This window comes from Bison bison, unplaced genomic scaffold (assembly GCF_000754665.1).
Source record: "Bison bison bison isolate TAMUID 2011002044 unplaced genomic scaffold, Bison_UMD1.0 scf7180017863372, whole genome shotgun sequence".
Taxonomy (NCBI): domain Eukaryota; kingdom Metazoa; phylum Chordata; class Mammalia; order Artiodactyla; family Bovidae; genus Bison; species Bison bison.
The window spans coordinates 733,664-749,416 of record NW_011493944.1 but is presented as its reverse complement, the minus strand read 5'-3'; the positions used below and the strand labels follow the sequence as shown (position 1 = coordinate 749,416).

The 15,753-nt window shown below is 35.7% G+C and overlaps 1 protein-coding gene across 5 annotated transcripts in view; it reads right to left on the bottom strand.

The window, feature by feature from the left end:
* Positions 1-10,682: 10,682 nt before the first annotated feature.
* Positions 10,683-15,753, bottom strand: part of USP25 (ubiquitin specific peptidase 25) — a 161,008-nt gene continuing 155,937 nt past the window's right edge. For all 5 annotated transcript variants that reach the window (XM_010833272.1, XM_010833273.1, XM_010833274.1 and 2 more), the window contains 2 exons: positions 11,598-11,793; positions 10,683-11,292 (listed from right to left, as the gene is read on the bottom strand). In XM_010833272.1, the coding sequence (XP_010831574.1) occupies positions 11,120-11,292; positions 11,598-11,793 (369 nt within the window). In that variant the 3' untranslated portion in view covers positions 10,683-11,119. The remainder of the gene's footprint in view (positions 11,293-11,597; positions 11,794-15,753) is intronic.

The following is a 15,753-nucleotide window of genomic DNA, read 5'->3' as shown; positions in this document are numbered from 1 at the left end:
TTAAGAAAAATACTTAGGAAAAAGAGTCGGACAAGACTGAGAAACTGAACTGAAAAAAAAAAGCCAAAAACAAAACTGATGCTTTAGGTGTTTTAAAATATTGCTAAACACTTTTCCAAAGATGTTGCATTAATTTGCATATCCACCAGTATAATTTGTATTCCTGTTGCTACATACACATATCCACCAATATTTGGCTGTTGTTTTTTTTTTGCCAGTCTTGTGGGTGTTTGATGGTATCTCATTGTGATTTTAATTCCCATTTTCCTGATTATTTATGAGGCTGAATGCTTTTCTGATTATTAGCCATTTGGATATATTTTTGGTAAAGCCCCTGTTCAAGCTCACTGTTCTTACTGAATTCTCAGACATTTTTGTATTATATATATACATATATATAATATTTGTACATATATGGACATCCCAGGCAGTGCTAGTGGTAAAGAACCCACCTGCCAATGCAGGGGACATAAAAGATGTGGGTTTGATCCTTGGGTCAGGAAGATCCCATGCAGGAGGGTATGGCCACCCACTTCAGTATTTTAACCTGGAGAATCCCATGGACAGAGAAGCCTGGCAGACTACACTCCATAGGGTCACACAGTCAGACACAACTGAAATGACTTAGCACACATATACATATGTATAATACACAATATATACATATACAATGTATGTAACAGGGCTTCCCAGGTGTCTCGGTGGTAAAGAATCTGCCTGCCAACCAGGAGACACAGGTTTGATCCCTGGGTCAGGAAGATCCCCTGGAGAAGGAAATGGCAGCTGACTCCAGGAATCTTGCCTGGGAAATCTCATGGGCAGAGGAGCCTGGTGGGCTACAGTCCATGGGGTTGCAAAGAGTCAGACACAACTTAATGACTAAACAACAACAAAAAATATATATATAATTTTTTCTCTGTGGTTATGTTTTTCTTCTGTCTTTGTTATAGCCTGAACTCTAGAACTCTGAAAGTCCATTTCCTAGAATCCTTCCTGTGTGGTTGCTAGTTAGCATGGGACAAAAGAATTGCAAGACTAGGAAAGTATTAATAGAAGTGAATGAGCCTTTGTTCTCTGAAGGCTAAGATGTGCTGATTGATACACAGAGGTGCCAACAGGTTCCGACTTGCACCTGTTCACCCCATACCCAGCTTGTTCTTCAACTGCCAACTCTGTGACCGTAAGTTGCTTCAGGCCCATCATCATGGCAGCGTTGTATACAGGGTATACCTTCTGTTAAAAAGCAGAAACATTGCTTTGCTAACAAAGGTCCATAAAATGAAAGCTATGGTTTTTCCAGTAGTCATGTATGGATGTGAGAGCTGGACCCTGAAGAAGGCTGAACACCGAAGAATGGATGCTTTCAAACTGTGGTGTTGGAGAGGTTCTTGTCCCTTGGACTGCAAGGAAATCAAACCAGTCAATCCTAAAGGAAATCAACCCTGAAAATTCATTGGAAGGACTGATGCTGAAGCTGAGCTCCAATACTTTGGCCACCTGATGTGACGATCTGACTCACTGGAAAAGATCCTGATGCTGGGAAAGATTGAAGGAAGAAGAAGGGGACAACAGAGGGTGAGATGGTTGGATGGCATCACCAACTCAATGGACATGAGTTTGAGCAAAATCTGGGAGATGGTGAAGGACAGGGAAGCCTGGCATGCTGCAGTCCATGGGGGTGCAGAGTTGGACATGACTGAGCGACTGAACAACATACCTTTTTGTAGATCTAGGAACATTCTCTTCAGAGCTCCACTTCAGCAGCTGGTCATACTTGGCTTCCTAGGTTTACTGGTCAGTGACACCTCCTCTGATTTGCCAACTTCTGTCCTAGACTGTCACCTTCCAGCTCCTCCCATAATTGTGTTTTAATTATTATGAGTATCTTATCTCACAACTCATAGTTCTGCTTCCCTTATTTAACATCATAAATGTAGTTATTGGTATCAAGAGGCTCCAGAGTAACTGAATCTTGAGTACAGTAATCTATCATCTTTATCTTCAATTTGATTGGATTAAAATGGAATGATGTTGTCTGTCATAAAGAGGATGCTGGTAGTTCATGGACTGCAGTGGTTAAAACTGTGACTTAGATTATCATATGAAGTCACCTGTGGAAGGAGTGACTCTGTAGCTGCTGCTATATTTTGCTGAAAACTTGTTATATCAAGAGATTGATTGGTTACATCAAAGTGTACTGAAGAATCTGAAGAAAGAAAATGATTTCAGGGCATTAAATTTCTATCTCAAAATCTGGGTAAAGGACAAGAAAACTAAAACTATCTTAAATTACCTTCCCAGGTGGCACTTGTGGTAAGGAACCTGCCTGCCAATGCAGGGGATGTAAGAGACTTGGATTCGATTCCTAGATCGGGAAGAGGCCCTGGAGGGGGGCATGGCAACCCACTCCAATATTCTTGCCTGGAGAACCCCATGGACAGAGGAGCCTGGCGGGCTATAATCCATAGAGTCGTACACAACTGAAGCAACTTAGCACACACATCTTAAATGAAAACCTTGTCTCCTATAGCCACAGGGACTTTTCTGGAAGTTTCCCCAGAATGATGTTTGCCCTTCAGAAGCAATTTTGATTTTGAGCATTTTTTACTTCCCTGAGGCTTAGATAGCCTCAGCCTCCTCCATTTTTTTACACATGTCCCTTGGTACCACCCATCCACAAATGGAAGCTAATGGAGCATTCTCCCTGTTTTAACCACTGTTCTCAGACCTATTTGCAGGAGATTCCAATTAGATTGAGGCCTTCTTTATATTTATTGGTTATTTATTTTCTGGGGGTTTCCAGATGTACAGAATTTCTTTTTCTTTTTTTTTTTTTTTACTCTGATATCTACTCATATTTGCTAAACCTGTCAAAAGTCTTGCCAAAATACAATAGCTGCATGCAGTTTGGCTTTATCCACTAGTATTTTGTAGCTTGTGGAATGTCTGTCACTTCATTTTGTTGAAAAATGCTGTCATTGGATTTTTCTTTAACTCTTTTTTTATGAAAAAGGATCTGGTTACATTTTATTAAGTATGTTATCAAAATTATCTCACCCAAGCCACAAATCCAATCTTTAATTTTATTACTGCACTGCCATCTTGCACATTGCAAATACCTTCTCTCACTGCATTGCCTTGTCTCTTCACGCTCTTCAGGGAATCTTTTGATTGACAGAATTCTTAATGTCATGTGGTTATTAAATTTATCAAATATTTCCTTCATGTTTAATTCCTTTTCTGTTAAGAAGCCCACTGTTGTTTCAAGATCTTAAAGGTATTCCCCATATATCATCTTCTAAAAGATTTATAGACATCTGTGATTTAGCCATCATAGAACAGCTGGTATCAGAAAAAGTTTCCTGACATCAATAACCATTAAAATTGGATTTTAAAAATATGGAGCAACTCTTTTCAGTGTTAGGACAATGGACATACAAGGTGGCATTGCTTGAGGGCAGTGTAGAACATGCTTTCTTCCTGGAGACATTGTCAAAATATGGGCTATGAAAAGTGCAATCCAAACAGAGAGCAATTTTTTATTGGGTTAAATTTCCAGGACTAGGGAAGGCACACTGAAGTTTGAAACGGTTAGATGATTCTTCTTTTTCTAAGAAATTAAATGACCAGTTTGAAAGTGATTCCTATCTTTAAAATAATCATGCTTGTTGGTCCAAATTTTCAGCTAATCCTATGTGTTGTGTGGAAGTGTGAGCACAGCATAATTTTCATAATCATTTTAAGGGGTGGGGATAGTTATAATTAGTACTTAATTTCCTCTCAAGCCTTAGGCTTGTGATTTTAAGCTCACCAGACTACAAAAGAAAAACAAGGCTTAAAATTGAGCTATTTTTTCACTTAAAATAATTTTAACATAAATGCTGACTTTTAAAATCATTTTAAAATTAATATACACTTCAAAATCAATTTCTAAAATGGTAAATATCAGATATAATTTGCTCAAACAAAAACTTTTATGTCCTCAATAATTTTCATGTGAGGTCCTGAGACCAAAAAGTTTGAGAGCTGCTATTCTATACCAGTAATATTCAGTTAGAAAGCATTTTTTTTTAAAGATGGGAAAAAGCAGCTCATTCATACCCACCACAGAAGCATTAAACCATTTTAAGACACCTAGAATTAAAGACAAGAAATCATTTTAAAACTCTTCTCAAAGACATGAATTTAATAAAAGGATACACAATACTGGTTTTGGACAGGAAGACTCATCAATTGTAAATGCTCCATGATTATTCTATATGCCAATCTATGCAAGCCAACGTAATTACAATAAAAATGCCGGTAGGAATTTTTTTTTATTTAAAAAAAAGATCGGATCATTTAGTTTATCTATAACAGAGTATGGAAAACTCTGGAGAAAATTTAGTATTTAAGAGCATCTGTGTTGGGGAGTAATGTGACAGATACTGTGAAAATGTATATTAGTTATAAAACAAACATTTTAAATCAATGTTAAAACAATAGTCATTAAATTAGTAATAGTAGTTGAATAGACAAAGACATTAAGTGGAACTAGAGTGTTCATAAATATCAAATATAAAAATTTATTATCTAGTGGAGATTACATTTTAGATCAGTAAGGGAAAAGAAATATTTTATAGACAATTAGATAATGGCAAAAATTTGTAAATTTTTACCTCATAATATAATTTCCAACTGCATTAAAGACTGACATAAAAAATGAAAGCATAAAAATATCAGAAGAAAACATGGGTATTTTTATAATCTTGAACAAGGAAAATTCTTTCTAAACATGATATCCAAGGCAAAAATTTTAAAGTAGGTCAATAGATTTGATTACATAAAAATAAAGTCGTAAAATTGTAACATATAAGCAAGCTGAAATAAATGACAGAATGAAAAAATTTGTAGTGTATAATAGAGAATGATTCCTAAAATGATATTGCAAATCTATAGACATGAACACCCAAAAGAAAAAGCACAAAGGTCAGAAGCAAGTACAAACAGCCATTAACATACTGAAATATATTCACTCTCATTAAAAATTTTAAAAATACAATAAATTTTTGGCTGTCTCTGAAAAATATTAAAAACTGACAAAATTCTATGCTGTTGATCCTGTAAAGAAATAAACTCTCATGCACTAGCGGCAGCAGTGTAGAGGAATGGCTTGAAGGACAGTTTGACAATTTAGCTCAAAATTTTCTGTCTGTATACTCCGTAACTCAGAAGTTATACATCTCCAAATGTAGCAGAAAGACAGAAAGGATTAAAGTGATACACACAAAGACGTAAGCAGCAGCCTACGTTGTATGTCCATGAATAAATATTGGACATCTTCCTTATAATCAAATCCTATGGAGCAGTAAGAGTTTCTGGGAACTATGTCTACACCTATTATGTTTTAAAATTTTTATGAAAGGCATTTAGATACACGTGTATGTGTGTGTATGTATATGTGCACAGGCATAGCAAGATATCCAAGGGAATCAACACAAAAGTCTTAAGCTCTATTAAGCGTAAGTGTCTAACTCTGGGCAGACATGTGAATCTTGGTGGATTATTACTTCTAAGTTCGATAAATATACTGCCTGGCAGATACTGTGGCATATGGCACACAAGCAAAACACATGAGTGAGTGGGCATGAATTCATACATCCTTCCACTGCTGGTTTAAACAAAATCATGCATTAAATAGCATCATTAAAAAGTCTCATTTGGTTAAAAACATAGAGAGAGCAACAAGTCTTCAATCAGAACTAGTGCATTTATTCTTGAGTTCCCAGAGATAGTCTGCAGATACATTTCTGAATATCTAGGGTTTCAGTGATTAACATGTTTGGATAAGAAGGAAATCTCTGAGAGGAAACTAGGGTGCAGGGTATACTCCTATTGTCTCTCAGTTCCAGTTCCACCCTTTCCCCCTGACTTGTGACGCTGGGGTTGGGACTTTGCAATGCATTTTGCAGATCTTTGTTGCACTTCATTTAGTTCTGCACTTCATTAGAAAAGTTGGAAGGCAGAAGGAGGAAAACAACATCTACCTCTGTCTTTGCTTGCCAATCCTACTAGTGACCTAATAATTTCAAATGATTCGTCTTCATTCAGCTCCTTTCAGAGAGCATTTAGGTGGTGAACCTTCTCAGGGGGTTTGAGCACCAACTCCATGGAGACCCGTTTTCTGGAACTCCAAGGTTCTGGGAAGCCCCCTTTACACCTTTTGTTTTCCTACTCCTAGGAACAGTAGCTGCATCCTGCAGGTAGGTTCCCTGGGTTACCTCTAGTGCCTCTACCACATTGCCCTGTTGAAATACCTCGTGTAGGCTCTTTTAACTGGGTATGTCCCAGTAGAGTTGCTCTCTGAAGAGCAGATGTAGTAGAGTGGTTCATGCCTGCAACAAGATGAGGAGACGTAAATGCTTAAGGCCAGTTTGCTTAGGTTGGCATTTTACAGGTTGTTTGAAGATGTCCGTATTAGCAAGGCTTGGAAGTACTTCTATCCAATGAAACTTCCTGCGATAATAGAAATGTTCTAAAATGTGTTGTCCAATAGGTAGCCAACATCACTATTGAGAATTTGAAATACGGCTAGGATAACTAATTTTACTTTTATTGGGCTTAAACAGCCGCAGGTGGCTAGTGGCTATCACGCTAGACCAGGCAGGTCTGGGGTGACTGGAGGACCAGACAACCTGCAAGGCTGCACCTCTGTTAATTTGCCAGGTATTTTAACAGATACTAGGGTTATAAAATCAGGAGATACTATCTCCTTCTAAAGAAGTGGAGGCCAGCAAAGGAAGATAGAGCAAAACCACTTTGAAAGATGATTCTGCCAACAGTATGTAAGATGGACTAACGTGGCAAGCTCAAAGACAGGCCACTCAGAGCAAATGCAACTGTCCTAATTAGATGAGGAATCTCACTGACAGTAGTGAGGGGTGCACGTGCAAGTGAAAATCTGACCTGTCGACACCTGGTAATCAAGGGGAAATAAAAGCAGAATTGAGAATAATCCCTATTTCTGAATGAGTGTATCACTCTCTAAGAGAAAATAAGAGAATCAGGTTTGGGAAGAGGTGGTGAATTCAGTTTTGGATCTGCGGAATTTAAAGTGCCCATGAAACATCCAAGTCTCTGTGTTGAACAGACACATGGACACACACATGGATCTAAAATGTACAAAGGAGGTTCAGGGAGGAACACACACTTGTGAATCAGAAGCATGCAGGCAGTATAAGAAGACAAACCAGCTGCTATGACTGTCCGGGAAGCATGAAGAGTTAGAAGTGGGCCAAGAATAGACACCTTGACAATATTTGAGTAGAAAGAAAACAAAAGAATGAGAATAATGCAAAGAAACCTGTCTCAGGAAGGCAGAGATTCTGAAAATTACTAGCCGAAGCCAACAATGACAAACTATAAAATGGCTGACAATAAATTGAATACTCAGACTGTGACATTTGCCGAGAGTGTTTGTTTACTATAGAAACCCATTTCATCTTCTAAAGGAATCATATAAGGCAGTTTTTACCGTAATCCTATTTTATAGTGAAGGAACTTAGGCACAGAGGAGTTAAAGAGTTCACTCAAGACCAAACACAGTAATCCAGAGAGTCCACGAGTTAAGGGCTGAAAAACATTGGAGAGCAGCTTCGTGGAGCACAGACTAAACTGGGCATGCTGTATGGCTGAGGGGGTCATCTGAAAATTTGAACGCCCTGCCTTTTCATGTGACTTACAACAATGCAGAAGGCAAGTTTCTCTGCCCTACTTTAGCCAGGCTCAGCTAGCCTCTGAAGGGAAGGCCACAGGTGATCCTTAGAAAAATTCAAGTTGAAGAATTTACTCAATGTTCTCAAACATCTGTCACTGTAAAAGGCCTTTAAGAATTCACATGATAAGAAAGGACCTAGACACCTTTTGTAAAGAAAGCTACTCATATGCTTTTGATCCACAACTAGGCTTAAGGATACATAACTGGCTCCAGATTATTGAAAAAGAACCATTTGCTAAAGGACAAACAAATTGTACAGGCTTTGGGCTAATACAAAACAAAAAAAGTGAGTTTTCTAATTCTGTCAAAGAGCAAATATGTTCCCCATGTAATGAATGTACTTTTAATTAAATTTATTTAATTAACTCATTCCATACATTTTGCTTGTACTTTCCTTGTAACATTGGGTTATCATTAATGTCTATTCCTTATCACAACCTGGTTAACAATTAACTGTAAATTTACAAGTATGGGGGTGAAAAATTGGAGGGGGTCATACCCAAGCTCCTTAACTTTCTTGGTAAATTAAGATCCTATTTTACTGGAGCAGCGTCAAACTGGAGGTTCAAGGACGGTAGTGAAGGTGTGAGAAGAACTGTGCATGGAATAAATAGGGAATCCGAAATTCTGGTGCGTGTGTCTGTGTGCATTCAACTGTGTACATCGTTCCCTCAGTCATGACTCTTAACTTTTATCTGCATACCAATGTAAAATCTAAAAAAAATAATTACACAAAGTCGTCCTACTCACCCTTCCCAAGTATCCTGTGGGATTTTACTTTTGGAGGATGACAATAGGGCTCAGAGGTCGCAGTCAACAAATCTGAATCACAAAGACACTGAACTTCTAGAGCATTAGACACAGGAGGAGAGAATCCACCTTAGTCTTAGTAAATCTAAAGCTAAGGAAAAGGATTTTTAGTTCCTTCCTTTAAAGTGTCAGTGAGAGAAATAATGAAGTTTCCAATAAACAAGGGTTCAAAAAGATGCCAGGGATTATTTAGTACTGTGGTTCTCAAACTTCAGCAGATAGCAGAATCTTCTGAAGGACTTGTTCAAACTTGTTAACTCTTCAAGCTTAACAAGTGTTAAATCAGTAGTTCTGATGTGGGGCTCAAGAATTTTCAATTCTAACATGTCCCCAGATGATGCTGAATCTGCTGGTCTGAAGACATTTTGAGAAGTAGTTATTTAGTGTAGTTAGTGCATTGTATTTTAACGAATCTGAAAAGAATTACAGGTTTTCAGGCTTACTGGTGGCTACAGTCTCCTGATACACAATCTTATAAGTTCCTCCAAGTCTTAACTTCCATTTGAATTCTACCTTAAATTTTTACAAAATGTAATTTTCGGGGAGTGGGAAAGGAGTACTGCAGTAATCAAAATGAGAGTCATTAAGTGAAAGTGAAATCTGCCATGGCCAATAGTTCTATGAGGTTTTGATTTTTAAATTACTAGCCCTAAGTTATACTTAATCCAGTACATAATGTAAGAAAACTTCACTGACCTAAACCATTAGATTAAAAGCAGATATAAAAACGAGTTGCTTCTTCAGGTCTTAAAAAAGGTCACTTTTTAAAAGAAGAACTTCAGATTCATAATTAGGAATGAATAAACTGGCTTTAACTACAGAGTAAATATAATACTTACCTGGATGTGCCTTATAAAAGAAGTAATTTCCATATGGTGTTTAGCAGATTGTGTCTCAGTAGTCAATTATACACAAACAACTTTACTGTTATGGTAGAATACCATAAAATGCTGAAGATACTTTATAATTGCTTTGATGATACACGTGAAGTTTCTAAACTTTCAACATGACTTGAAAATCGATGCAGAATACTAATTCTGCTAAGTAGAGAATTTAAAATCTAAACCAAAACACATTCTGATGGCTATAATATACAAAATTTAACTTTACAAAGAAATAGCAATTTATCATTAATACCTTAGCAGTACATTGATATCTTTATAAGGAGTATTATATAACAGCTTAATATTTTCTTATTCTTCTTCCATCCAGATCTTTTATGAGAGGCACTTATAAAAAGCACTAGTTTTGGTGACGCTGTAACAAACATACACATAGTATAATGATATATTTTACTATGCTGACAAAGTATCATTTATAAAGAAATTTTTATAAATTCAAAAATAGGTTGTTGGTAGCATGATTACCTTTAAAGCATTGGATTTCATTCACAATATTACTTCATTAATCTTAAATAGCAGTTCCACCTATAAAATGTTTTTTCCTTTTTGAAAAGGAAGTAAATAAATGCAGGGAAGATACTCATATAATTTCTAGTTCAACAATATCAACTTCCATTTCACAGCATTGATTAGTAGAGAACATTTGCAATTAAAGTAGTATACAATTTACAAAAATAGAATGATTATATAATGCAAACACCGTCCTCCATTATGAAGAATGTGTGTGTGTATGTGTGTATGTATGTGTGTGTCTGTGTGTGTGTGTATATATATATATAATATATACATATTCATAGTTCTCATAAGTTTCACTATTAAATAGCCCTTATTCAAGTACTTTTTTTTTCTGCTATCTCTTGGAATAATCACCTTGCTATATTATATGTAAATACATTAAAAAAATTAAAGGTTAATCTAAGAAAAGGTTAAAAGTTTCAGTGTCGTTGACTTAAATATCAGCTGCTCACTTCAGTTAAAACCTGATTTGAATTCAAAACAGGTTTAGGTGCCATACTAAGTTTAACAACTTAGTCAAAAATATAGATATAATATTTAAGTATCAAATACTCAGTAAATTTCTAATGTCCTAACATTACAGCAAAATTAAAAGTCTGGATTAATCTGTTAATCACCCATAAACAATCCCCAGGAAAAAATTCATTTATATAACTAAAAAAATACACTAATATATAATATACCTGCTTACAAACACATAGGTAGCCATAAATAAAACTTTATTCTTTAATTTCATTTACAAGCTACCAAATATTATGTATTGTACACAGTGCTGAACACTTAAATGGCTATAGTCACGGAGGATCCAGACTGAATGGAAAGCTGTAGATCAAGAAAAGATAAAAGCAAAGTAATACTGTAACAGAAAAGTGGCAAAAGCATGGTTTTGCCATAATAAAATCAATCGGATTGGTAATCATACATCAGTTCTGGTTAAAACAAAGTCTGAGCGCCATGCGATTCTCAGCTTTATTGTTTGCAGTCTGGCTAAAGTCTGTAGAGTCAATTTGTCTTTTGCAGTTATTAAAATAAAAGTTAAAAATTATAGCAGCAACAAGCACACCCTGTGACAGGAAGGCAAGGGCTAAGAACTAAAAAACTTTTATACAGTGTGTTCAGGGAGAGTATGTGCAGTTTATCTTCCATCAGCAGGAGTTCGACTGAGGGACAGCATGATTCGGGTAAATCGCTCACAGAGTTCGTGTGTGGAGTACGGAGGTAACTTAGGCGGCTCATGGAAACCTTTAATCTCCGTAGAACAATCAAGCAGCTTTGGCAGAAAATCTGTCAGCTTCTCTTGGAGGTTTGCTGCAAATACAAACAATCAGATATACCTAAAAACTGACAGGGAGACAAATTATCTTCAACAAGATTTATTAATTTAGAGTAGGCAGCTGATATTTTGTTTCAAAGCATGCAAAATCATTGCCATTTAGAAGGAAGAAGTAAAGCATGAATGGCAACAGCAGTATGTACAGCTTAGTTTGTAAATAAGAAAAAAAAATCATGTGAATGTAACAATGTCACAGAATATAAAAATGATAACTAACATCTAATTCTAACAGCTTTTAATCCCAACAACTCAGGAATCCACTAGCATTGTTTCAACTTACATTCCATTTCTTGTCCAAGATAGGAACACCATCGATTTCTCATATCTTCCACAGCAAGTATGTCTTTCTCTTCCATTTCATCCACCAATAACAAGGGCAAAAATGGGACAATGAATTCATTCATGATAATCAGACCATTGTTTACTTCTCTATCCTCTCCAGATTCAAACAGTTCTGCAGCTTGCTCATTTAATTTCTTAATGCAGTGAGAGAGAGAGAGAAAAAAAAACAGGTTTGTTTCTTTTTTCAATTAAATAAAAATATCTCAGAATAATGAAGGCAACATAATAAGCATGTTTGCAAACATTAATAGAACAAATGGAAATTAGAAAAGGCAACCTCAGCTTATTGAGCGAGCAAAGTTCCTTAGAAAAGGATATGCATGTTACTACAGAAATAAGAGTAAAAAAAAAAAAGTCAGAGAAATAGTGTTGTCATGTTTTTAAAGTTCATATTCAGTTTATTTTACTTTGATCATCACTATAGGAACCATTTTTAAATTAATTGTCCAGAGGTGAATTACCCCAACTCTAAAATATGATAAGCAATCAAAGTAATTTTAAAAGCAAAGAAAGTCAGATTCTATACTAATTCTGAAAAACTCATCTTTTCCATAAATGTCAACTGAACAGGGACTGTTATATTTCTTGATACAAAAATATAAAGGTAATCAATTAAATCATTTATTTCTTCAAAATATTCTTACTCAGTACATGCCATGTGCCAGAAACTGCTTTAGTTGCAGGGGTACCCAAATGATTAATAAGAAAACTCTCATGGAGCTTACAATCTGTTACAATACAGGGATCAGTAACATTTTCTCTGTAAAGGACAAGACAGGAAATAGTTTAGGCTCTGAGGGCTATATAGTCTATGTTGCAATAGTCTATGTTAATATTGTTGCACCAAGACAGTCATATGTAAATGACTGGGCAGGGCTATGTTTCAGTAAAACTTCATTTATAAAAACAAGTGGCAGGCTGGAGCAGAGGCCAAGCATGCTGACATCTAATTAAATAGAAGAAAGAAATCCATGAGATGAGAAATACAGACATGGGAGATAGAAAAAAGATACAGGGATGCTGCTGCTAAGTCGCTTCAGTCGTGTCCGACTCTGTGCGACCCCAGAGACGACAGCCCACCAGACTCCCCAGTCCCTGGGATTCTCCAGGCAAGAACACTGGAGTGGGTTGCCATTAGACTTAAAACACTTTTTTAAATTGGAGGATAATTGCTCTAACAATGTTGTGTATGTGAATCAGCTATAAGAATACATATATCCCCTCCATCAGGAGCCTCCCTCCCACCTGCCCATAAGACAAGTTTATGTCTGAAATCTCACATTTACAGAATGAAAAGTATGATTTTTAAATAATCTTCGTATTTTAAGAATAATTTAAATTATAAAAATCATATTATTTCTTAGGTTTATGACATTCTTGTGCAATTCATCTTGACTTTGTAGAAGCTTATGCTAAAAGTCCAATTCAGCCACTAAGTAATTATCTAACAGTCAGCAGACAACTAATTTCCTAGCTTCAGCTTCTTTATATGAAAAATGGCATACTATATAACCTTCCTCACATAGTGGCTAAGAGGATTAAACTAGATAAGCCTATAAGTGTATAGTGTAATTTTTACAATTTGCATTCAAAGACATTATTATTCTGAATTTGATATTATGTTTACTAAATCAAAACAGATCCTAGAAACAACTTAAGCATAGTTATGTCCAAAGCCAGCCTTATTCATCCTCTTCAGAGTCCCCAAAGCCAAAGACAGAACAGAACTAGTAAGTCATGAGGCTTTAATGCCTCTATTTTCTTCTTCCCACTCATCTAATCGTTACCGATCATCTCCTTTACCATTTACATAACTTCTCTTTCATACTGTACCTCTTAAGAGACTCTTCCTCTTTTCCCTATCTTTCCTAGGGTTCTTTGTTTCAATCTTTACTCCATTCCAGTCCATATTCAAGTATACTACTGCCAGAATTATTTTCTAAAAACAAAACTGATTATGCCCAATTTATTCCAACTTTACAACCAACTCATGAGAATGGTGCATAAGCTTCTACACAGTTTGACATCAACAAACACTGTTGGCTTCATCACTTCCACCTAAACTTGTTCCTCATAACTAAGCCACAATAGACTTATCTTCATTTTCTGTTGTACACTCTCCATGTCTTTTCATATGATATTCCTTTGTCTAGAATTTCTTGCCCCTTCTATACAAGGCACAAAATGCCTATTTATCCATCAGGATACAGATCAGTGTTTATCTTATTTCTTAAGCTTCTCTCCAACAATTCCAAACATACTATGTTGTGTATTTCTCACAACAATACTTATTCTGAAATATAAAAATTACTTGTATACATCTCTCACCAGATTGAATTCTCTTAGGATATAATAATGGCTCTTATCTTTGTATCACTCAGAATCTGATACTCAGTAAATTCTCAAAAAAAGCAAAACAAAACAAAAAAAAACTAAAAAAGGAAAAAAGAAAACACCTAAAAGGAACACTAAAATTCTCTTGAAGCTTCATTTAAATTCCTATATGAAACAATATATGCAGCTGGCTTACTAATATAAAATGATAAACACTGTTTACCATAATATAAACACTGTCTACCATTATGGTAGACAGTATTTTAGTTGTGTTTATGTTTAAAAGAGGTTTACCAAAATATTTCAATATTCTAACACTGCAAAGTTTTACATTAAAAAGTGCTTTGATTCATTCAATGCATGAATTATGAACCTGAATATAATTCAGATCTTCCTTCTTGGGCATTGATTAAAAACCTTTTGAAACTGACCATATTAAGAATGGGATTCCCTGGTGGCTCAGAGGTAAAGAATCTGCATGCCAATGCAGGAGATGCAGGTTTGATCCCTGGGTCGGGAAGATACCCTAGAGAAGGAAATGGCAACACATGCCAGTATTCTTGCCTGCAGAATTCCATAGACAGAGGAGCCTGGCAGACTACAGTCTACAGGGTCACAAGAGAGTCAGACATGACAATGACTAAAGAACAACAAATTAAGAATATCATCCTTGATGGATACAAACCATCAATAATTAAAGTCTTAAAACATATTCAAATGCAATAAAATCAGCTAAGAGAAACATAACAAAATCACAGGCTTCTACTGTTGCCATTCAAAAATTCTGAAGACATAATGCAGACTACAATTAACATATACTTCAGATTTCTTTGGAAGGAATGATGCTAAAGCTGAAACTCCAGTACTTTGGCCACCTCATGCGAAGAGTTGAGTCATTGGAAAAGACTCTGATGCTGGGAGGGATTGGGGGCAGGAGGAGAAGGGGACGACAGAGGATGAGATGGCTGGATGGCATCACTGACTTGATGGACCTGAGTCTGAGTGAACTCTGGGAGTTGGTGATGGACAGGGTGGCCTGCCGTGCTGCGATTCATGGGGTCGCAAAGAGTCGGACATGACTGAGTGACTGAACTGAACTGAACGCAGTTCTACTGAAAGAAAACATTTCAGAAAACCTACTGAAAGTCTTTTTAAAGTACATGTAAACCAAGTAACCTATATTGGCTTAAAAATGATATACTCTTGCATACCTTTATGTATTTTACAGAAAAAAAAATGACTTAAGAGGTTCACAATCTATAGTCACGTTAATAGCTAAATAAAATCCAATCATAAAAAGTATAAAGATGGAATTTGTGGTTTTACATTAAAGATAAGCAAAGTCAAGAAACATTAACAAAATATTCTAGATATCCAGAAAGTAAACTGGTGGGGAAAAAGAACTGCTGAAAATATTTAAGTTCATAACAACAATATTTAAGCACATACACAGTAAAAATACTTGAGGAAAAAATTTCAATGACCAAATGGAAAAAAACTTCATATTACAATGAATTATTTAACATTATGTACACCAAATATACTCTTTAAAAAAACAGAAAAATCTATTCTTTTTCTGGAGTAATAATAATGATAATTTATCATACCATTCAGCACCTCTTCTGCATCAAAAAAGGGAATGGTAGAATGAGAAGAAATCTAGATATAAAAATTAATTATTCTGATCTCATTTTAAGAACATTTCTTATTTATCTGTAAAATTTAAGATTCTTAAAGAAGAAGGGATAAAGGATTGAGTG